This window comes from Hemiscyllium ocellatum, chromosome 28 (assembly GCF_020745735.1).
Source record: "Hemiscyllium ocellatum isolate sHemOce1 chromosome 28, sHemOce1.pat.X.cur, whole genome shotgun sequence".
In the NCBI taxonomy this organism is placed as follows: Eukaryota; Metazoa; Chordata; class Chondrichthyes; order Orectolobiformes; family Hemiscylliidae; genus Hemiscyllium; species Hemiscyllium ocellatum.
In genome coordinates this window covers 711,982-736,756 of record NC_083428.1, presented here as the reverse complement: position 1 = coordinate 736,756, position 24,775 = coordinate 711,982, and the positions used below count along the sequence as shown (strand labels likewise).

Here is a 24,775-nt window from a genome sequence, read left to right as displayed (position 1 = left end):
GTCTTGAAAAGAGTTCATATTACAGAAGAGGTGGTGCTGGGTGTCTTAAAACGCATAAATGTAGATAAATTTCTGCAACCCGATCAGGTATTTTCCAGAACTTTGTGGTAAGCTAGGGAAGAGATTACTGGGCTCCTTGCTGAGATATTTATATCATCGACAGCCACATGTGAGGTGCCAGAAGACTGGAAGTTGGTTAATGTGGCCTCATTATTTAAGAAAAGTGCTAAGAAAAAAAAAGGGAATTGGAGATTGGTGAGCCTTATGTCAGTGGCGGCTATGCTGTTGGAAGGAATTCTGAGGAACAGGATTTACATGTATTTGGAAAGGCAAGGACTGATTAGGGACAGTCAACATAGCTTTGTGCATGGAAAGTTGTGTCTCACTAACTTGATTGAGTTTTTTGAAGAAGTAACAAAGAGGATTGATGAGGGCAGAGCAGTCAATGCTGTCTAGTTGGACTTCAGCAAAGCATTTGACAAGTTTCGGCATGGTGGATAGGTAAGCAAATTAGCCAACTAGATACAAAATTGGCTCGAAGGTAGGAGCCAAGGGGTAATAGTAGAGGGTGTTTTTTCAGATTAGAGACCTGTGACCAGCATTGTGCCATAAAGATTGGTGCTAGGTCCATTGTTTTTTGTCATTTATATAAATGATTTGGATGTGAATATAGGAGGAATGGTTAGTAATTTGCAGATGACACCAAAGCAGTGATTAGTGAAGGACATTACCTCAAAGTACAAAGGAACTTTGATTAGATGGGCCAATGGGCTGAAGAGTAGCAGATGGTCTTCAATTTAGATGCGAGGTTCTGCATTTTGGTAAGGCAAACCTGGACAGTTCTTGATAGGGCCGTGGAGAGTGTTGCTGAACAAAAATGCCTAGGGGTACAGGCGCAATGTTCCGTGAAAGTGAAGTCACAGGTAGAACATTGAGTATATGAGCTAGGACGTCATTATGGCATACAATTCTGGTTACCCTTCCACAGGAAGAATGTCGCTAAACTTAAGACAGTGCAGAAAAGATTTACAACAATGTTGCCAGGGTTAGAGGTTTGAGCTGTAGGGAGAGGCTGAACAGGCTGGGCTATTTTCTCTGGAGCACTGGAGGCTAAGGGATGACCTTAAAGGGGCAAGGATAGGCTGAATATCCAAGGTCTTTTTCGTAGGGTGGGGAAGAGTCCAAAATTAAGGGCATAAGTTTATGGCAAGAGGGGAAAGATATAAAAGGGACCTGAGGGACAACCTTTTCATTCAGAGGGTGGTGAGTGAATGGAATGAGCTGCCAGAGGAGTCAGGGTGAATGGGAAGGCTGGTTGGTATAGGAAATGCTGGATGACTAAAGAAATTGAGGGTTTGGTTAAGAAAAAGAAGGAAGCATATGTAAGGTATAGACAGGATAGATCAAGTGAATCCTTAGAAGAGTGTAAAGGATGTAGGAGTATACTTAAGAGGAAAATCAGGAGGTCAAAAAGAGGACATGAGATAGCTTTGGCAAATAGAATTAAGGAGAATCCAAAGGGTTTTACAAATACATGAAGGACAAAAGAGTAACTAGGGAGAGAAAAGGGCCCCTCAAAGATCAGCAAGGTGGCCTTTGTGTGGAGGCACAGAAAATGGGGGAGATACTAAATGAGCATTTTGCATCAGTATTTACTGGGGAAAAGGATATGGAAGATATAGACTGCAGGGAAATAGATGGTGACACCTTGCAAAATGTTCAGATTACAGAGGAGGAAGTGCTGGATGTCTTGAAACAGGTAAAGGTGGATAAATCCCCAGGAACTAATCAGGCGTACCCTAGAACTCTGTGGGAAGCTAGAGAAGAGATTGCTGGGCCTCTTGCTGAGATATTTGCACAGGTGAGGTGCTGGAAGACTGGAGGTTGGCAAACGTGGTGCCGCTGTTTAGGAAGTGCGGTAAGGGAACTATAGACTGGTGAGCCTGACCTCGGTGGTGGGCAAGTTGTTGGAGGGAATCCTGAGGGACAGGATGTACATGTATTTGGAAAGGCAAGGACTGATTCGGGATTATCAACATGGCTTTGTGCGTGGGAAATCATGTCTCAGAAACTTTTGAAGTTTTTTTGAAGTAGTAACAAAGAGGATTAATAAAGGCACAGCAGTAGATGTGATTTACATAGACATCAGTAAGGCGTTCCCCATGGGAGACTGGTGAGCAAGATTAGATCTCATGGAATACAGGGAGGACTAGCCAATTGGATACAGAACTGGCTCAAAGGTAGAATACAGAGGGTGGTGGTGGAGGGTTGTTTTTCAGACTGGAAGCCTGTGACCAGAGGAGTGCCACAAGGATCGGGGCTGGGTCCACTACTTTTCGTCACTCACATAAAAGATTTGGACGTGAGCACAAGTGGTACCGTTAGTAACTTTGCAGATTACACTAGAATTTACTAACCCATCCTTCTACACCCACATCCAGATCATGTGGCCCCAAAACAGATACTCGCGGTATGCCACTCGTAACTGAACTCCAAGATGGATATCTCCCATTAATCACCACCCTGTGTCTTCTTTCAGCCAATTTCTGATCCAAACCGCTAAATCACCTTCAATCCTGAAACTTTGTATTTTGTGCAATAGCCCACTATGTGGAACCTTATCAAACGCCTTACTGAGGTCCATATACACCACATCAACCAGTTTACCTTCATCCACCTGTTTTGTCGCCTTCTCAAAGTGCTCAACGTTAGTGAGGAATGACCTTCTCTTCACAAAACCATGTTGACTATCCCCAAACAAATTATTCCTTTCCAGATGATTATAAATCCTATCTTTTATAACCTTTTCCAACACCTTACCCACAACTGAAGTACGGCTCACTGGTCTATAATTACAAGGGTTGTCCCGACTCCCCTTCTTGAACAAGGGAACAACATTTGCTATCTTCCAGTCTTCCGTCACTACTCCTGTCGACAATGATGACATAAAGATCAAATCCAAAGGTTCTGCAATCTCCTCCCTAACCTCCCCGAGAATCCGAGGACAAATCCCATCAGGCCCAGGAGTCTTATCTATTTTCAGATCTTCCAAAATTGCTAAAACCTCCTCTTTGTCAACTGCAATCCTATCTAATCCTGTAGCCCGTATCTCTGTATTCTCACTAACATTGCCCTTTTCCAAAGTGAATACTGACAAAAAGTATTTATTTAACACTTCTATTACGCCCACAGATTGCCTACACAAGTTTCTACGATTATCTTTGGCCCGAATCTTACTCTAGTCATTCATTTATTCCTGATATACCTATAGAAGGCCTTAGGGTTTTCCTTGATCCTATCCACCAACAACTTCTCATGTTTCCTCTTGGCTCTTCTAGCCCTTTCTTAAGATCTTTTCTGGCTAACTTATAAACCTTGAGCCCCCTAACTGAGTCTTCACGCCTCATCCTCACATAAGCTTTCCTCTTTGTCTTGACAAGAGCTTCAACCTCTTTAGTAAACCACGGCTGTCTCTCTCTCTCTCTTTCGACAACTACCTCCCTGCCTGATAGATAGATACTTATCAAGGACCCGCAGTAGCTCTTCCTTGAATAAGGTCTACATTTCAAGTGTGTCCATCCCCTGCAGTTTCCTTCCCCATCCTAAATTTTGCCTAATTACATCATAATTGCCTTTCCCCCACTATAACTTGTCCCTTTCCATCGCTAAAGTAAACATAACCGAATTGTGGTCACTATCGCCAATATGTTCACCTGCCTCAAACCTAACACCTGACTGAGTTCATTCCTCAGTACCAAATCTCCCCTTGCTGGCCTGTCTACATACTGCGTTAGAAAACCCTCTTGCACACATTGAACAAAAACTGACCCATCTAAACTACTTTGAACTATATATTCCCAGTCAATATTGGGGATGTTAAAGTCCCCCATAACAACTACCCTGTTACTCTTGCTCCTTTTGAGAATCAGCTTTGCTATCCTTTCCTTTACATCCCTGGAACAATTCAGGGGCCGAGAGAAAACTCCCAACAGGGTGACCTCTCCTTTCTGTTTCTAACCTCAGCCCAAACTACCTCAGTGAATGAGTCCTCAAACGTTATCTCAGCTGCTGTATTACTACCGTTGATTAACAATACCACACCCCCGCCTCTTTTACCATCTTGTTTATTCTTGCTGAAACATCTAAATCCCGGAATCTGCAACAACCATTCCTGTTCCTCCTCTAGCCATGTTTTTGAAATGGCCACAACATTGAAATCCCAGGTACCAACCCTGCTGCAAGTTCACTCACCTTATTCTGGATGCTCGTAGCATTCAAGTACATACATTTCAAACCAACATCCTAATTGGCGGAATAAGGTAATTGTACTGGCCTCCACCATTTCCTTTGGCAGCCCATTCCACACACTCACCACCATGTGTGAGAAACAGTTGCCCCTTAGGTCTCTTTTAAAGCCTTCCTCTCTGACCTTAACCTTATGCCCTCTAGTTCTGGACTTTCCCCACCCCAGGGAAGAGACTGGGATGGGTTTCTGCCTCAGCCATTGGCCCATCTGATCAAAATCCCGTTGTAATCCAAGGTAACCTTCGCTGTTCATTACACCTCAAAGTCAATCTAGTCCCATCTGCCAGCATTTGGCCCTATCCATCTAAACCCTCCCTATTAATGTACCCATTTCAGTTGCCTTTTCATGTTCTAATTGTACCAGTCTCTATCACTTCCTCTGGCAGTTCATTCCAAACAGTGTGTGTGTGAAAAAGTTGCCCCTTAAGTCCCTTTTAAATCTTTCCCCTCTCACCTTAAACATATGCCCTGCTATCCTAGGAGAAAAGACCATGGCTATTCACCTTTTCAAGTTTCGCAACATCCTTCCTATCGGAGGGAGACTAAAATTGAATGCAGTATTCCACAAGTGGCCTAACCAATGTCTTGCACAGCCACAACATGACCTCCCAGCTCTATACTCAATGCACTGACCAATAAAGGCAAGCATACCCAAACACCACCTTCACTATTCTGGCTACTTGTGACTCTACTTTCAAGGAACTGTGAATGTGCACTCCAAGGTCTTTTTGTTTAGCATCATTCACCAGGATCTTTTAGTATAATACATCACAGTTTTTAAATCCCCTTCTCTATCCACCTGAAAACTTGAAATCCAGTAATAATGAGCTGTCTTCCTCGCCTCCCCTTTGGTGCAGCTCTGCTATCAAGTTATGCATTGACCTATGCCCTCAGTTTTTGTATACTCCTTGCATCACAAATGTGCATTTTGATACTGCCGAGTTCCTGCACTTTATAGCCTTTCACTCCCGAAAAGCAGAAGCAGCAGAGATATTCGCTAAATTTCTGCATCTTATTCCATGCTCTGAACTTGCCCTTAGGTTCCCACCTCCCTGCCAATCTTGCTTAAACTCTCAACTGTTCTAACCAATCTCTCTGCAGAGATATTTATCTTGGCCCTGTCATATATAGACCATCTGGTCATATAGGTTCCAGTTTCCCTAAAACCAGTCCCAGTGCCCCAGAAATTACCACCCTTCTTAAGTAGGTTTCCAGCAATCACTCCACTCTCCTCTTTTGTCTTTCCATGCCAGTGAGTATCAATCTCGAAATTTCTTTCAATCTCCTATCAAAACCCTGAAATCTACTTTCAGACCTTGTCCCCACAATCTTCTTTTAAAGTCATTCAAGGAATGTGGGCATTACTGGCTAGACCAGCATTTGTTGCACATTCTTAATTGCCCAGAGGGTACTTAAGAGTTGACCACATTTCTGCAGGTCTGGAGTCACATGTAGGGCAAAGCTGAAAAAAAAAATGCAATTTTCCTTTTCTTTAGTGAGCTACATGGATTTTTCCAAAAATTGATAATGGTTTAATGATCATTACTGGGCTCTTATTTCCAGATTATTATTGAATTCAAATTCTATCAGCTGCCATGGCAGGATTTGAACCCGAGTCACAAAAGCATTGTTTGGATCTCTGGTTTAACAGTATAGCGAAAATACCAGAAGGCCATTATCTAAGAGTTGGATAGAGCTCTCAAGGATAGTGGAATCAAGGGTTATGGAAATAAGGCAGGAACAGGATGCTGATTAAGGATGATCAGTCATGATCATACTGAATGGTGGTGCAGGCTCGAAGAATAGAATGGCCTACTCCTGCACCTATTGTCTATTATCCCTGCTAGCCTGATGAAATCTGCTTTCCAACCTCATTCTCACAACCTTCTGCATAGACCTCTGCAATGTGCTTTCTGATTTCATTTCCATTGCTAGCTAAGTAATTGGTACCAATGTTGATCATACTCCCCCCTGAAGGCTGTCTTGCAGTCATTCTAACACCCTGGCATCAGGGAGGCAAAAGCCTTGAAGAGACATTGACTGTGGAATCACTGGTCGGATTCCTCTACAATGGAAGTCCCTATACAGGCTTGGGCTGACAAGTGGCAGTTAACTTTCACATCACACAAATGACAGACAATGACCATCTCCAACAAGAGAGAATATAGTCATTGCTCCATGATGTTCAATGGTATTACAATTGCTGAATCCTGCACTATTAATACCCTGATGGTTACCACAAGACTAAACCGGACTGCCACATAAATACTGTAGCTGCAAGAACTGCATCAAGTTAAGTGTGATGAAATACTCCCCAATTGCCTAGATGAGTGCAGCTTCAACAACACTCAACACAATTGACAGCTTAGAGAACAAAGCAGTCTACTTGATTGGCACCACATCCACAAACATTCCCTCCCAACAACACTGACATGGAGTACTAACAGTGTGTACCATCTGCAAGATGCACTGCAGAAACTCACAAAGGCTCTTCATGCAGCAAACCCATCACCGCTTTCACCTAGAAGGACAAGTTCCTCTCCAAGCACATACCATGCTGAGTTGGAAATATGGCGTCACTTATTCAATGCTGAACGTTCAAAATCCTGGAAGACCTGCCCCAATTACACAGTGGGTGCAGTCAGACCAAATCGACTTCAGTGCTACCATCGTCCCCAGATATAATCAGGAACTGAAAATAAATACTGGCCTAGCAACAAAGTCCACATCTCCTGTGTAAGGCAACAATAGGGAAAACACTTGTCCAATGAAAGAGGAGTGGCTAGTTCTCCCAGTTCAGTGTTTTTCCTGGTTTGGTTTTAGCAAGCAGTCTGTTCAAAGCTGGTCAAAGAAAGCTGCTGGGTTAAAAAAGTTCCCTGATTCAACAGATGTTTCTGGCTGATTCTCTAACATTTCTCCTGTAAGAACCTATATTTGAATTTACCTTTTTGCCAAGGGGTGTGTTTATGGAGATGTTGCAGGAAATTGGGACAGCTCTTTTGTTACATTGTGGGGATATTGTGTTGGTTGGGTTTTCAAGTAGTTGTTATTCTAAATTCTGTTTTCTTTTGCTTGTGTTTTACTTGGTGGTGTGTAAATAAATGCTGTATTATTTGAAGCCAAGTCGTCTGACCAGCAGCATCACGTTTGGAATATCCACCTTACATCTGCCAAAAACAACGAAAAAAGTTAGCATCTGGGCTCCCGTAAAATGTTCTGAGGGGTTCTGGCCTGGTCCTTAAAAATACTCTTACCCAATTGTTCCTCTACAGACATTTGGTCCATTTAGTCCATCTCATTCTCAGCATCAGGTTCCAAAATGCCTCCCGAGTTAAACCAAGAACATAAAGATCAGGGGATTTCAAAATAGGTTCAGAAAAGCGTCCTCCTCCTTCACGTGATATATGGAGTATTAATGTCCTACAAGATCATCTCTCTCTATTTCTTACAAATCTCCATGATTTCCATGTACATTTGCGCCTCTATTTCTGTCTCACTATTTGGAGGCACAGAGAATATCCATTAATTGTGTGACCATACCCATTCTTGTTTCACAACTCTCTCCTAGAGCAGAGAGCTTGTGCTTGCTCAAGTTTACCATCACGCTTCTGTCGTGGATGCCTCATATATTCACCTGCTCAAGCTCTCTCTTCCCAGGGCATGTTCCCTCAGCTGTGAAGCTTTAACTGAAAATAAATTTCAGGCTCCTAGTCATTCATTCTGTCGGAACCATCTTTTGATTTCAAGAAACCGGGACATTCTTCCATAAACCCAAAAGTCAATGTAACAGGCTGATCGAATAATTCACATACATGCATATGACATGCATGCACACAGAATCATGCAGATGTGTAGAGTCATATAGTCACATACACACCAAAACAGGTGGCAATGGGAACATTAAAAATGCTCAGAAACAGTCCATGGTAAACAGCCACATGGTGATGGATAGTGACAAAGCAAATTGTGACATGGGCAAAGATGGGACAGCTTCATTGCAATCATTAATTAGTCACAACATTTAAGCTCTGGAAGCAAAGGTTCCCTTACTTGAGGGGAGCTGCCTGGAGAGAAGCCTTGATTGGATCCAGGGGAGGTGGGAGACTGGTTGGCTGGAGATCCAGCATTACTGCGGTACTGATGGAGGGAAGCCTACAGAACAACACAGAGTTAAGAGCGACTGCTGAGCAAGCAGAGTATAACAACTTGGGCTGAGTGGGTGCAAGAAAATATGCTACTATAACTATTTTCACGTCCTTGTTTCCATTAAAATTAGTTCACAGCTATCTGAGACAAACAACGAATCAAAATATCAACCAAGAGTTTTGGGGATTCCATCCTTTTTTATGTGAAAGTGTTAGAGATTGGTTCCAATTAACACTGCAGTAAGAGACTCTGAGGAACAAAGTGGTACAATGATGCAGAGCTCTCTCTCCTCAGCTTGCGCCCATCACCCTCTCTCGCACTGGCCCTGCTGGCATTCTTCTTCATTCACATGTTCTATTCATGATTTGGAGATACCGGTGTTGGACTGGGGTGTACAAAGTTAAAAATCACACAACACCAGGCTATAGTCCAACAGGTTTAAATGGAAGCACACTAGCTTTCGGAGCGACGCTCCTTCATCAGGTGATTGTGGAGGGCTCGATTGTAACACAGAATTTATAGCAAAAATTTGCAGTGTGATGTAACTGAAATTATGCATCGAAAAACTGACTATCTGTTAAGCCTTTCATCTGTTAGAATACAGTGATAGTTTCACTTCTTTCATGTGTAAATCACAAAACCTTTTTTTTAAGAAGTTGCATTCTCGGGTTAGCTGTTAACAATGGTGATAGCTAGACAATATACCTTCAACATGGAGGGGGGGCAGGGAGGGAAGAGAGAGAGAGAGAGAGAGAGAGAAAAAAAACGAGAGAACGGGGGGGGGGGGGCAGTGGCATCTCACGTGAATGGGGAGCAGACTTTAAAAACTCCCAGTCCCAGAGAAAAAGGCATTTAATCGATTTTCCGAATAATCGATTATCTGAACGAAATACTGCCCGCCCATCTCGTTCAGATAATTGAGTTTCCACTATAAATGAACAGCTGGAAAATGGGAGGCCTTCAAAAATGAGATGAGAGTCCAGAGATAGTATGTTCCTGTTAGGGAGAAGGGCAAGGCTGGTGGATGTAGGGAATGCTTGATGACCAGAGAAATTGAGGTTTTGGTCAAAAATCAGGAAGCACAGGTCAGGTATAGACAGCAGAGATCGGGTGATTCCCTGGAAGGTATAGATAGCAGAGATCGGGTGATTCCCTGGAAGAATGTAAAGACAGTAGGAGTATACTTAGGGAAATCAGGAGGGCAAAAAGAAGATGTGATAGCTTTGGCAAATAAGCTGAAGGAGAATCCAAAGGGATGCTACAAATACATTAAGGATAAAAGAATAACTAGGGAAAGTATAGAGCCCCTTAAATATCAGCAAGGACACCAAGAGGTGGGGGAGATACTAAACAAGTGTTTTGCATCAGTGTTTACTGTGGAGAAAGATATGGACGAAAGAGAACATGGGTGAATGAACAGCAACATCTTGAAAAATGTCCATATTATACTGGAGGTAGCAGTGAATGTCTTTAAATGCATAAAGGTGGATAAAGCCACATGACCTGATCAGATGTACCCTTGAACTCTGTGGGAAGCTAGATAAATGATTACTGGGCCCCTTGCTCAGATATTTGTATCATCATTAGCCATGAGTGAGGTGCTAGAAGACTGGAGGTTGGCTAATGTGGTGCCATTATTTAAGAAAGGTGGTAAGGAAAAGCCAGGGAATTATAGACCGGTGGGCCTGACATCGTTGGTGGGCAAATTTTTGGAGGGAATCCTGAGGGACAGGGTTCACATGTATTTGGAAAGGCAAGTACTTTTTAGGGATAGTCATTATAGCTTTGTACATGGGAAATTGTATCTCACTGACTTGAGTTTTCTGAAAAAGTAACAAAGAGGATCGATACCCAAGACTTAGGAGTGGAAGGCAGGCCATTCGGCCCATCGAGTCCACTCCACCATTTAATCCTGACTGAAGGGCATTTCAACTCCACGTACTTGCACTCCCCACATAGCCCTTAATTCTTTGTGAGATCAAGTATTTAGCAATCTCTGCCTTGAAGACACCCAACATCCTGGCCTCCACTGAGCTCAGTGGCAATGAATTCCACAGGCCCACTACACTCTGGCTGAAGAAATGTCTCCTCATTTCCATTCTAAATTGACACCCTTTAATTCTACAGCTATACTCACAGGTCCTAGTCTCCCCGCTAAACCAAAACAACTTTCCAGCGTCCACCCGCTCTTACACTATTTTGTAAGTTTCTATTAGATCTCCCTTCAACCCTCTAAACTCTAATGAATGAGGAGGACAGAGCAACGTACGTGGTCTATACAGTAAGGCGCTCAACAAGGTTCCTCAGCGTAGGCTGGTGAGCAAGGTTAGATCACATGGAATACAAGGAAAACTAGCCATTTGGATACAGATCTGGCTTAAAGGTAGAAGACAGAGGATGGCTTTTCACACTGGAGGCCTGTGTCACAAGGACTGGGCTGAGAACCATTGCTTTTCGTCATTTATATAATGAATTTTGATGTGAACTTTAAAAAGGTATGGTTAGCAAGTTTGCAGATGACACCAAAATTGAAGGATTTGTGGACAACGAAGGAGGTTACCTCAGAACATAATGGGACCTTGATCAAATGGGCCAATGGGTTGTGGGTTTGCAAATGGAGGTTTTAAAATAAACATGAGATGCTGCGTTTTGGAAAGGCAGATCAGGGCATGACTTATACAGGTAAGATCCTTGGGGGGGGGGTTTGTGTGCTGCTGACCAAAGACCTTGGAGTACAGGTTTACGAAGGGCTTATGCCCAAAACGTTGAATCTCCTGTTCCTTGGATGCTGCCTGACCTGCTGCGCTTTTCCAGCAACACATTTTCAGTACAGGTTTACAGTTCCTTGAAAATGGAATCCCTAGTAGACAGGGTAGTGAAGGCAGCGTTTAGTATGTTTGCCTTTATTAATAACCAAAGTATTTTCCCTGGGGTGGGGCAGACGAAAACTACAGTGCATAGGTTGAAAATGAGAGGGGAAATATTTAAGAGAGACCGGTAGGGCAACTTTTTCTCGCAGAGGGTGGTGAGCATATGGAATGAACTGCCAAAGGAAGAGACGGAGGCTGGTACAATTTCAACATTTAAAAGGCAACTGACTGGGTATATGAATTAAAAGATCTTTGAGGGATAATGGCCAGATGCTGGCAAATGGGACTAGATTAATTTAGGATATCTGGCTGGCATAGGTGAGTTGGACCGAAGGATCTGTTTCCAAATTGGACAGGTCTATGACTTCCCTGTTCACTGTTATTCCCTCCAACGTTCTGTTTGCCTACCCCTGCTCTCACCACAGGCTCTTCCTTATTTTCTCTTGCTCCCTTCCTTTCATTCTCTCTCAGTTGTGCTTTTAGTGCATCCATCTCTCATTGCTGTTCATTTCCCAGCTTACATCTCCTTTAGAGTCTAACCGCCAGCCCCCTACTTCCAGATGGTCACCTGAATTTATTTCCTATCCACGGCTCAAAATTCTATCTGCTCACATTCTTTGCTTTGGCTTTCCTGCTCATTCTTCGTATCACTTTCTTGCAACATAAGGACTTTATTCCACGAAGAGCAGGAGAGATCTGGCTTAAGCCAAATTTAACACTCAACCATCTTCATTGAAATAGGTTATCTGGTTATTTTCTGGATTACTGTGGGATCTTGCAGCACAAATTGGCTGCCACATTTTTTATATTACAACAGTAACTACAAATTATCTTAATTGCCCACACAATGCCTGATTGCTGTGAAGAGTCTGGGCAAACACAAGTTTTTATTTCTTTCCAAGTTGTTTGCAAAGAGCTTTCATACATCCTGAGGGTACGAAGGAAGTTATACAAATGGAAGATTTCAAATGTAAACAACAGCCTGAAAAGCACCAGTTAAAGTCTCACAGTATTTCAAGCTTTCAACACAAAAGAAACAAACTGGACTATTTCAGTTCTGTTTCCATCCAGTGCACAGTGTAAGCAGTTCCAAGTGAGTCATCAGCAACTTCTTAAAGTCATTTTGGGATACAGCAATGCTTACATATTATAAAACAAAAAAAAAAGCCTTTTTAAACTAGATTTCCAAGGACAAATAATCATGAAGAACTATCAGAAGTTTTACGCATGAGAATTCAATAACCTTCATAATATTCAGCGCAGCATCTGATGGGCACAATAGTTACAATCATAGATAAACTAGTGCACTGACCTCTTGAAAGCCAATACTACCTTAGTCTCATCAGCAGTTTAAATTCCTTTCTAAATAAACCATCTGCACAGTAAGAGATCACATAAAGCCCCACTCAACAAATGACAAACATTGAGGAATGCCAACAATGGAAATCATAATTCACAGACCTGCAGCAAAGCTCCTATTGAAGGTTATTACAGGTGATTGCTTTTATAGAGCCACCATCAGCTGGTTTATGGTATGGCAGCAGCTACACTTTCATCAATTCAATATAATTTGCAATTTAATTCTAATTCTATGTAATCAATATAAGGTAATTATACAAAACATCCGTCTCAATTGTAATTTTTAAACAAGAAACCAATGATGCAGCAAAGCATTTGGATGTTAAACCATACACCAAGGTGCAAACAGAATGGAGAGAACGTATAACAGAGAGAAAAAGTAGAGAATAGTGGTTGAAAGAGGGCGGGTGTAGAGGTCGAGATATGGAGGGGCAGGCCAGGAAGAGGAAAGAAACACACAAGTTTACAGCACAAAAGGAGGCAACTAATAACTCAATTTTTATCTTGCTTTTTAAGTTCTTCAATTTTAAATTAATAACTCTTCGTCATTGACTCAACAGGAAAAATACAAAGTGATTAGAACATCCATACTCTAGGGAATCAATTCCTAAAACTATTTTACAAACTTATAACTTCTATTTCCATTTCTGGTGTTGTCCTGATGAAACTACCATAACTGCTTTCTTTGGTTTTATATCCCATCTATCATGGCCTGTCTAGGACATGGTCTCTTCAAGTAGTCTAACAACATTTTCATACAAATTTACCATCGCCACGTATAAAAACTACTTGGATTTATTGCAGTGCCTTGAAATGAAAGAACTTCACAAGAAGTTTCACAACAGCAATTTACTATCTACTCTTCAAGGAAACAATGCAGATACACCTAAAATTTGAGTTTTGACTTGTTTTAAGTCTCCAGCTCTTGTTGAAGCACTTTTCTACATACATCTAAATTAATTAAATAAATATTCTGAGATAATGATTTTACTGACTCCATCATGTCACTCATCTACTTACCGTGTTAATATCCATTCCTATTGGTGCCTGCGTTTGGTTCATTGGAGGGGATTGTGGCATTGTAGCTGTCTGTTGTTGGCCAGAACTTTGCTGCTGTGACTGTGAGCTCTGAGCTAGGTTACTGGAACTCTGAGACTGTGGCTGTGTAGTCTGCTGCGTGAAAAATCGATATGCAGGAAGTTGCTGCTCCAATGCCAATGCATCCATAGCAACTGCCTACAATAAAAATGACACCTCTGTTAGCTAGTAACACTTTGCACAGCCTACCACATACATAATAAAACACAAGGTGCAGCTTTTACAAGGTAGCCCAAAGTCTGAAAATGCAAGCTAGTATAGACCAGGAGAAAGTGAGGACTGCAGATGCTGGAGATCAGAGCTGAAAATGTGTTGCTGGAAAAGCGCAGCAGGTCAGGCAGCATCCAAGGAACAGGAGAATCGACGTTTCAGGAAATCCTGAAGAAGGGCTTATGCCCAAAACGTCGATTCTCCTGTTCCTTGGATGCTGCCTGACCTGCTGCACTTTTCCAGCAACACATTTTCAGCCCTAGTCATATACCAGAATGGTTATAAATTCTGGCCTGTGATGGGACAGCTGATCTCATGGATTCCAGGGTCTTTGACGAAATAAAGAAAAATAAGCCAGGATTGCTGCCCAAGACCTAACCAATTGAGAGACTCCTGTTTGAAGTTACAGATGTAAATGTCAGGTGAGTTGAAATAGCCTGCTCAGTTCTGGGTACCACATTTTTGGAAGGCTGCCAAGGCTTGGAGATCGTGGAGTTGAGATTTATGCGAATTATATTTTGGACAACAATCTTTAGTAGCACGAGAAGAACGGAAAAACTGGGGTTCTTCTTAGAAATGAAGAATGAGATGTTTAACAGACTAATGCCCATATGATGAATTAGGTAGCAAAAGAATTTGAGATAAACAAAGGCTTTACTGTAAACTTATAGTTTAGCAAATATCAGTTTTCACCTTTTATTTTAGATCCTTTCCCTATCCAGGAGGCAACCTACCCTGAGGAAGACCTCAGCCCTTAAATATTTTAGATCAACATGTTCAGATATATTGTGACACATCTCTGGTGCAGGTGGGACTTGAATCCAGGCTGTCTGGGTAGATTACACTACTGTTCTAAAAGAGCCTTTCAAATTTCACCACCACTCGTGGTAGGATTCAAACCTATGTCACCAGAACAACAGACGTCCTAGATTACTAATCCAATGACAGTACCACAAGGTACTACATCCCCTGATATCTTCTTTAAATTAACCTCTTCAGAGATGCTACAACTCATTCTGGCTTGGATGGATACTACTAATGTGCCATAAGTGCTCTCAAGAAATCAGCTCTTTGCTATTTATGGGAACTTATTGCATTGAAATTGGCTGCCAAACTTCCTTTATGACAATGATTATACTTCAAAAGCCGAGGATTATGGACTACTAGTCCACTGACATTACCACAACAATAGCTTCCTGTTGCATTCAAATGTCGCCATCCTCCACAGTCAGACTTCCTGAACCTCAGCCTGGTGTTTTGGATTATTAATATAAAGCAAAGAACTGCAGATAATGGAGATCTGAAACAAGCAAATACAAAAACTGGAGAAACTCAGCAAGTCTGGCAGCATCTGTGGAGAGAAAGCATATGTCGACCTCTTCACATCTGTGAAGAGAACTCTGCTCTGACCAAGGGTCACTGAACTCTGCTTTCTCTCCACAGATGCTGCCAGACCTGCTGAGTTTCTTCAGTAATGTGTACTTCTGTTTGCTTTTGGATTATTAGTCCTGTGACATTACCGCTACCCCACCACTTCCCCATAAGTGAAGGGTCAAATCACACTGCTGTATCTGGAACCACATTTAAGTCAGACCAGGCAAGGATGGCAGATTTCCTTCTCTACCAGAATTAGTGAACAGATAATTTTGTAACAACATACAAGAATGATTACCATTATACGAGTTATTTTATTGCATGGTTTTATTGAATTTATATTTCATAACCAGCCATGGTAGGATTCAAACCCACGTTCTCAGAACTTTTGTTCGGGGTTCTGGATTACTACTACACCATCTCTCCTGATTTTTAAAAACAAATTCAACCTCTTCATACGTGTTATGACACACCTTCGGGAAACAGGCTGGACTTGAACCAATACATTCCAGCTCAGAGGCAGGGACATTACTGCAGAGCCAAAAGCATCCTTTTTGCATGTATTTTAAATCAATCTGTTCAAAGATGTAATTTCACGTCTCCAACGTAAGTGGGACTAGAACTCTAAATTCCTGACCCAGACATAGGACACTACAACTTAGCAACAAAAATACCAAGAACCCAGCTTAAATTTATTTTCTGATCAACCAGGCTTTTGATTTAAAAAAAAATCTATCTGTTCAGAAGTGTTACGACATGCTGCTAAAGCAGGTGGAACCCAAACACAGGCCTGCTGATACTACTAGTGTCACACAGAGCCCTCACAAAGACACAGCTTTGATATTTTCTAATCAACCTATTCAGAGATTATATTACACATCTCTGGAGCAAGGGGGACTTGATACTTGGTCTCCTGGTCCAGAGGGAGTGACACTACCGCTGCACTAGGATCCTTATTTGTTGATCAACTCATTTAGAGAATCTTTAAAAGAACCTGCATTTCTAACACTAATAAGAATTTTCATGGATTTTTTTGATAAATGAATCAAAACTATTGATGAAAGGCTTAGTAGTCAGAGGACACATAGCCGATAATAAGATATCAGATTGGTGTTGTCCCCTGATGCCAAGACCAAGAATACCTTAGACAGGGTGCAGGATATTTTCAAAGAGGAATGGGATCAGGAGGTCGTTGTACACATTGGACCTAATGACATAAGGAGAGAAAAGAACGAGATTCTGAGGAGAGAATTTAGGAAGTTAGCCAGGAATTTAAAAAGCAGATCATCAATGGTAATATCATCTACATTACTCTCAGTGCCACAAGCTAGTGAGGGTAGAAATAGAAGGATAGAGCAGATGAATGCATGGCTGAGGAGCTGGTGGAGGGAAAGGAGGATTTGCATTTTTGGATCATTGGAATCTTTTCTGTGGTAGAAGTGACCTGTATTGCACCTGAATTGGAAGGGGAGATTTGAAAGCACTGTTTGGGGGCGGGGGGGGGGGGGGGGGGGGGGGGTGGATTTAAACTAGCAAGGGTGGGAGAATATCATAGCAATTAGAGATATTTGGGACATAGATGAACTGGATTGGCAGTTTACTGTTTCAAAGTATAGACGCTACAGGAAGGAGGTTGCAAAAGAGGGGGGAGTGGCTTTTTTTTAGGGTTAACATTACAACTGTACTTAGAGAGAACATTCTGGGGAATATGCCCAAAGGCTGTTATTTGGATAGAACTGAGAAATAACAAAGGGATGATCACCTTATTGGTACAGTACTATAGAAGCTCCCTCCGCCCCAACCTAGTCAGCAGGAAATTGAGAAACAAATCTGTCAGGAGATCTCAGTTACCTGTCAGAATAATAGGGTAGTTATGGCAGGGGATTTTAACTTTTCAAACATAGACTGGGACTGCCATAGTATTCAGGGCTTGGATGGAGAGAAATATATTAATTGTGTACAAGAAAATTTTCTGATTCAGTATGTGGATGTACAGATCAACCTCGATTATCAGAACGAGACGGGCGGGGAGTACATGTATTTTGTTTGGATAACTGATTATTTGAATAACTGACTGTGGTGCAAAGCTGGAGACAGAGGACAGAGGAAGGTCGAGAAGAGAGAGGTCCATGCTACACACAGATTAGGATAATTAATGTCAGAAAACAAAACAAAAAGCAGGCACCAGGCAGAATTCACACACAAGGCCTGCTTAAATCATGCAAGGATCAAAAGGTGATCAGAGTGCTGTGTGTGAGGACGCTGAGTGCTGTGTGTGAGGACGCTGATGGCCTGCTTCCTGCTATGAGGCGGTTGGAAGGCTCATGGACTGAGTCTGGGAGGGAGGGCGCGCGCATGCAAGGCAGCGGCTTCTGTTGCCTTGAATAAAGCGCCATTGTCCTGGAGACAGTTACCCACCAACAACTGCTCACAACAACAGCAACCGAGGTGGATATTATTAGTATTACTATATATCTGCTGCCTCAAACTGCTCTTACTGGGGGGTGGGGGGTGGTGGTGGTGGTATGTGTATGTGTGGAGATGTGGCAGGTAAAAGAATGGTTAGAAAATGGGAAGTCTTCAAAAATATGACAACAAGAGTCTAGAGACAGTATCCCTGTTAGGGTGAAGAGCAGTGCTGATAGGTGGAGGTATTCCTGGATGACTAAAATAATTGACATTTTGGGTCAAGAATAAGAAGGAAACATATGTCAGATATAGATAGCATGTATTGTATGAATTCCCAGACAAGTATAAAGGAGTATACTGAAGAAGAAAATCGGGGGGGGCAAAAAGGGGACATAAGATGGCTCTGACAAAGTGGGTTAAAGAGAATCCAAAGAGATTCTACAAGTACATCAAGGGTAAAAGAGTAAATAGGGAGAAATACGGCCTCTTGAAGATCAGCATGGCTTCAGGAGATAGGAAAGATAGTAAACAAGTATTCTGCATCAGTGTTTACTGTGAAGGTGGATATGGAAGTTAGAGAATGTGGGGAAATTATTAGCAACACCTTGAAAAAAATGTCCAGAATACAGAGACAGTGGTACTGGACATACTAAATTGCATAAAGATGGATAAATCCCTGGGATCTGATCAGGTGTACCCTAGAACTTTGTGGAAAGCTAGGAAAGTGATTGCTGGACCCCCCGCTAAGATTTTTGTACTGTCAGTAGTCACAGGTGAGGTGCCAAAAGGCTGGAGGTTGGCAAATGTGGCACCAGTATTTAAAAAAGGTGGTAAGGAAAAGCCAGGGAACTATAGACCAGTAAGCCTGACATCGGTGGTTGGCAAGTTGTTGGAGAGAACCCTGAGGGATAGGATTTACATGCATTTGGAAAGGCAAGGACTGATTAAGGTAGCCAACATTGCTTTGTGCATGGGAAATCATGTTTCACTGACTTGATTGAGTTTTTTGAAGCAGCAATGAAGAGGACTGATGATGCCACAGTGGTAAATGTGAGCTATATGGACTTCAGGAAAGCATTCGATAAGGTTCCTCATTCAACAAGACTACCAAGGTTAGATCACATGGAACATAGGGAGAACTAGCCATTTGGACGTAGAACTGGCTCAACTGTAAAAGACGGAGGATGATTCCTTTTCAGACTGGATGCCTGTGACCTGTGGTGTGCCACAAGGCTTGGTGCTGGATCTCCTGCTTTTTGTCATTTATGTAAATGATTTGGATGTGAACATAAGAGATATGGTTAGAAAGTTTACAGATGACACCAAAATTGGGAGGTGTAATGGGCACCAAAGAAGATAACCTCAGAGTACATGGGATCTTGATCAGATGGGTCAATGGGCCCAGGAATGGCAAATGGAGTTTAATTTAGATAACTGTGAGGTGATGAATTTTGCTGAGGCCAATCAGGACTGGATTTGTATACTGAATGGTAAGGTCCTAGAGAGTGCAGATTCAGAATTCCTTGAAGTTGGAGTCACAAGTGGTCAGGATAGTGAAGGCGGAGTTTGGTATGCTTGCTTCTATTGGTCAGTGCATTGACTACAACAGCAGGGAGGTCATATTGCTGCTGTACAGACATTGGTTAGGCCACTTGTGAAATATGGCATTCAATTCTGGTCTTCATGCTAATAAAAAGGCTGTTGTAAAACTTGAGAGGATGCAGAAAAGATTTACAAGGATATTGCCAAGGTTGGAGGGCTTGAGCTATAGGAAGGCGCTGAATAGGCTGAGGCTAATTTCCCTGAAGCATCGGAAGCTGAGGGGTGACCTTATAAAGGTTTATAAAATCATAAGGGGCATGGATAGGATAAATAGACAATGTATTTTCCCTGAGGTTTTGAGAGGGGGCTGGGAGGGTGTGTGGGGAAAAGAGGGGTTTTAAGGTGAAGGGGAAAAGATATAAAAGGTACCTAAGTGGAAACCTTTTCAGAGGTTGGTGCATGTGTGAAATGAGCTGCCAGAGGAAGTGGCAGAGACTGGTACATTACAACATTTAAAAGGCAGCAGGATGGATATATGAATAGGGTGGGTTTAGAGTGATATGGGCCAAATGCTGGTTAATGGGATTAGATTAATTTGGGATATCTGGTCAGCATGGATGAGTTGGACCAAAAGGGTTTGTTTCCATTCTGTACAGCTCTGTGACTCTTAGTGGCAAACGAACTACAGAACTAATTAAGGATTGCATCATCCACAATGTCCTTTTCCTTTGTGAATACTGATTCAAAGTATTTGTTAAGGGCTTCACCCACTTGCTCCTGCTTCAAACATTAATTCCCTCCTTTTGTCCTTGATGGGGCCTACTCTTTCCCGAGCTATCCTCTTATGCATGTATAAAATGCTTTGGGATTTTCCTTAATTCTGGATACCAAGGACATATCATGGTCCCTTTTAACCTTCGTAAATCCTTGTTTAGGTCCTTTCCTGCTTTCTTTATATTCTTTGAGGACTTTGTCTGTCTTCAGTTCCCTAAACGTTACGTATGCCTCCTTTTTTTCTTTTTGACTATGCTCACATTTGAATGATAAGAGTACCATTCAAAGTCAGCACCAGAGTCCCCACATGCCAGATGTAGATTTACTCTCAAATTGTTGGTCTCAATTTACGTTCCTCAGTTTCTGCTTAATATTGTCATAGTTAACCTTCCCCAATGTAGTACTTTCACTCGAGGAACACTGTTATGCTTACCCATAAGGTAACTGAAAACTTACAGAATCATAGTCACTGTTCTTGAATTGCTCCCCACTGAAACTTCGATTCCCCAATTCCAAGTCTATAATGCCCCTTCCCAGTTGGACTGCATACATATTGCTTCAAGAAACCCACCTGGGATGTGCTTAACGGATTCCAAACCTCAACCACCAAGCCCTAAGGGAGTTCCCATCAAAACTACCCATCTCAACAATCCTGGTGTTTCTACTTTATTCCATATCTCTGTTCCTTCATCTCCTGCTGGCTGATGAGAGACCTTTACTACACCCCCAAAACTGACTGCACCCTTCCTATTTCTGAACTCCACCCATTTGCCCACTATGAATGAACCCTCCATGATGCCCTCCCTCAGTAGAGGGGTGACATTCTCCCTAAACAGTAACACAACTTCCCACCTCCATTACACTGCCCTCTCATACTCTTGAAACATCTAAGTCCTAGAATGTTAAACTGCCACTTGGTCACTCTCTCAATCAAGGCTCTGTAAAAGCTACAATATCATTGTTGTGTATTAATCCAAGCTCTAAGTTCATCTGCCTTACCTATTATATTCATGTTAAAACAAATACAGACAGGGAGTCCTGTCATGTTTGGAAACCACTCCCTGCTTGTCCTTCCTGTTCGCCTTACTGGTCTTGGTCTCTAACTCCTCAGTCATTTCACTTGCTGTCCTATTGCTCTGGTCCCCACCCCACCGGCACACTGCTTTAAATTCTCTCCAGTGACATGAGCAAACCTCCCTGCCTGGATATCAGTGCCTCTCCAATTTAGGCGCAACCCATCCTTATTAAAAATAATACAAAATTCAAGTCACCTATTTAATATGCCAGACTTGCACTTCGGCACTTTCTACTTTTTATTCCAAAGGCTATAGGCCTACGCTGTTTAACCTTTCATCATAAATTAACCCCTCCATCCCAGGAATCAGATGACCGAATCTTTTCTGAACTGCTTTGAAGCTATTATATCCTTTCTCAAAAAATGGAGACAAAAACTGCACACAATACTCTCGATGTGGCCTCACCAATGCCCTGCATGATGGCAGAAAACATCTTTACTTACATATTACAATAAACAATTTTGTCATTTGCATACAAACTTTATGCTGGTCATGCGTTAGAACACTCAGATCCCTTGTATCTCACAGTTCTGCAATCTTTTTCCATTTAAATATAATTCTCTATTCTTCCAGGCAAAGTTGACAAATTCACGCTTTCGCACATTATAGTCCATCTGTCACATTTGTACCCACTCACTTAGAACACAGAACAGTACAGCACAGTACAGGCCCTTCAGCCCTCGAAGCTGTGCCAGCCTTTTATCCTACACTAAGATCAGATTAACCTGCATACCCTTAGTTGTACTATTCTCCATGTGCTTATCCAAGATTTGCTTAAATGCCCCTAATGTATCTGACTCTACTATCACTGCTGCCAGTGCATTCCATGCACCCACCACTCTGAGTAAAGAACTTAGTTCTGACATTTCCCCTAAACCTTTCTTCAATTACGTTAAAATTATGCTCCCTTGTGATAGACATTTCTACCCTGGGAAAAAGTCTCTGGCTATTCACTTTATCAATGCCTCTCAACATCTTGTACACCTCTATCAAGTCACCTCCCACTGTTCTTCACTCCAATGAGAAAAGCCCTAGCTCCCTCAACATTTCTTCATAAGACATGCCCTCCAGTACAGATAGCATCCTGGTAAATCTCTTCTGGACCCTCTCTTAAAGCTTCAATATCTTTCCTATAATGAGGCAACCAGAACTGAATACAATATTCCAACCATGGTCAAATCAGGGCTTTATGAAGCTGCAGCATAACCTCACGGCTCTTAAACTCAATCCCCCGCTAATGAAAGACAACACGCCATATCCCTACTTAACAACCCTATCAACCTGGGTGGCAACTTTGAGGGATCTGTGGACATGGACCCCAAGATCCCTCTGTTCCTCCACACTATCATGAATCCTGCCTTTAACCCTGTATTCTGCATTCAAGTTTGACCTTCCAAAATGAATCACTTCAAATTTTTCCAGGTTGAACTCCATCTGCCACTTCTCAGCCCAGTTCGGCATCTTGTCAATGTCTCGTTACAACCTACAACAACCCTCTACACTATTCACAACTCTACCATCCTTCGTGTCATCAGCAAACTTACTACCCAACCCTTCCACTTCCTCATCCAAGTCATTTATAAAAGTCACAAAGAGCAGAGGTCCCAGAACAGATCCGTGCGGAATACCACTGGTCACCAAGCTCCAGGCTGAATATGTTCCACTATCTTCTGTCTTTTATGGGCCAGCCAATTTGCATCCAGACAGCTAGACTTCCCTGTAACCCATGCCTCCTTACTTTGTGAATACGCCTACGATGAGGAACCTTATCAAACGCCTTGCTAAAATTCAAGGACACCACATCCATTGCCTCCACTACAGCCTTCATCCACATGTTTTGTCATATCCTCAAAGAATTTAATAAGGTTTCTAAGGCACGACCTGCCCCTCACGAAGCCACGCTGACTATCTCTAATCAAACTATGATTTTCCAAGTAATTATAAATCCAGTCTTTCAGAATCTTCTTCAATCCTTTGCCCACCACTGACCAATTGCAGACTGACTGGTCTACAATTCCCAGGATTGCCCCTATTCCCTTTCTTGAACAAGGGAATAACATTTGTCACCCTCCAATTATCTGTCGCTACTCCAGTGGACAGTGAGGATGCAAAGACGAAATTCAGCACTGCAGATGCTGGAGATTAGGGTTGATAGTGTGGTGCTGGAGAAGCACAGCAAATCAGGCAGCATCCGAGGAACAGGAAAATTGACGTTTTGGGCAAAATCCCTTCATCAGGAAGGATGTAAAGCTCATCACCAAAGACGCAGCAATCTCTTCCCTTGCTTCCTGTAGTAACCTAGGGTATATCCCATCTGGCCCATGGAATTGATCTATCCTTAAGTTTTTTAAAATTTTCAGCACACCCCCTCCCCCCCGCTTCTTAATATCAACCTGTTCGAGCATATCAGTCTGTTTCATGCTGTCCTCAGAAATGTCAAGGTCCCTCTCTGTAGTGAATACTGAAGCAAAGTATTCATTAAGGATACTCCGACTCCAGGCGCACGTGTCCTCCACTATCCCTGGTTGGCCCTACCCTCACTCTGGCCATCCTGTTGCTCCTCACATAAGTGTAGAATGCCTGAGGTATTTCCTTAACTTTACCCACTGAAGCTTTTCCAAGCCCCCAGCCCCTTTCTAACGCTCCTAAAGTGCATTCCTCAGTTCCTTCCTAGCTACCTTATAACCCTCTAAAGCCCTGTCTGATTCATGCCACCTCAATCTTAAGCAAGCATCCTCCTTTCTCTTAGCTCGAACCATCTATGTCCCTTTATAGTCTCCTTATGACATTGTTTAAATTTACTTTACAAATTTTTCGAACACCAGAGCAAACAAAACCTCTTTATAATAGTGATTTGATAAAGTTTCACCTGCCTAATGCTGCTTCCTAAAATTAGCTCTTTATTAAATTAATCTGAGCTCCTTTTGTGAGCTGTAGAATATATTACAGAAACCCAACCCAGACTGACTTATACAATGCAATATCTGTTTGAAATGAGCAGGCTGCTCAATCTAATCTATATGAAAGATAAAATCCCTGTTAAGATCATTCTGCCACTGCCACATCCTTGCGGGGAGGAGGAAAGATGGAGGACTAGAGGGGGCCAGAGATATGAAAGATAAGGTAATGGAGGGATTTAAATATAAGGATCAAAATTTTTAATTTGATGTATCATTAGATTAAACCTGATGCAAATCTGAGAGTACTAATGATGGGTGAACAAGGTTTTGTGCAATAAAGATGCAGGAAGCAGAATTTTGGAAAAAAACTTATACAATGCATAATGTGGAAACCTGGACACAAATATGCTATAGTACATGAATCTATAAGTGATAAAGGAAAGGCTGAAGGCTTCACAAACAGATGAGCACAGGCAGAAGCAGACATGGGTGATGTTAGAGGGAGAAGTAGGTGATCTTTGTAGTAGAGCACTTACAGAACTGGGAACTCAATTCAAGCCAAATAGTCATTAAATTTCAAATCAGATTGAGATGGTAATCAAGGAGAGGGATTAGGTTGGTGACTTAGGGACAACACGTTTGGAGAGGCCAGAACATGATCATTTATTCTGCGCAATATTCTGCTGAGGTAAAATACAACATACCAACTAAA

At 42.1% G+C, this 24,775-nt stretch overlaps 1 protein-coding gene across 1 annotated transcript in view; it reads right to left on the bottom strand.

Moving 5' to 3' along the window:
• The window catches only part of LOC132828794 (CREB-regulated transcription coactivator 1-like), a 152,293-nt gene that overhangs the window by 59,373 nt on the left and 68,145 nt on the right, over positions 1-24,775 (bottom strand). Inside the window, exons 10-11 of the mRNA XM_060845891.1 lie at positions 13,701-13,916; positions 8,356-8,457 (exon numbers count right to left, since the gene is read on the bottom strand). Of these exons, the coding sequence (XP_060701874.1) occupies positions 8,356-8,457; positions 13,701-13,916 (318 nt within the window). The remainder of the gene's footprint in view (positions 1-8,355; positions 8,458-13,700; positions 13,917-24,775) is intronic.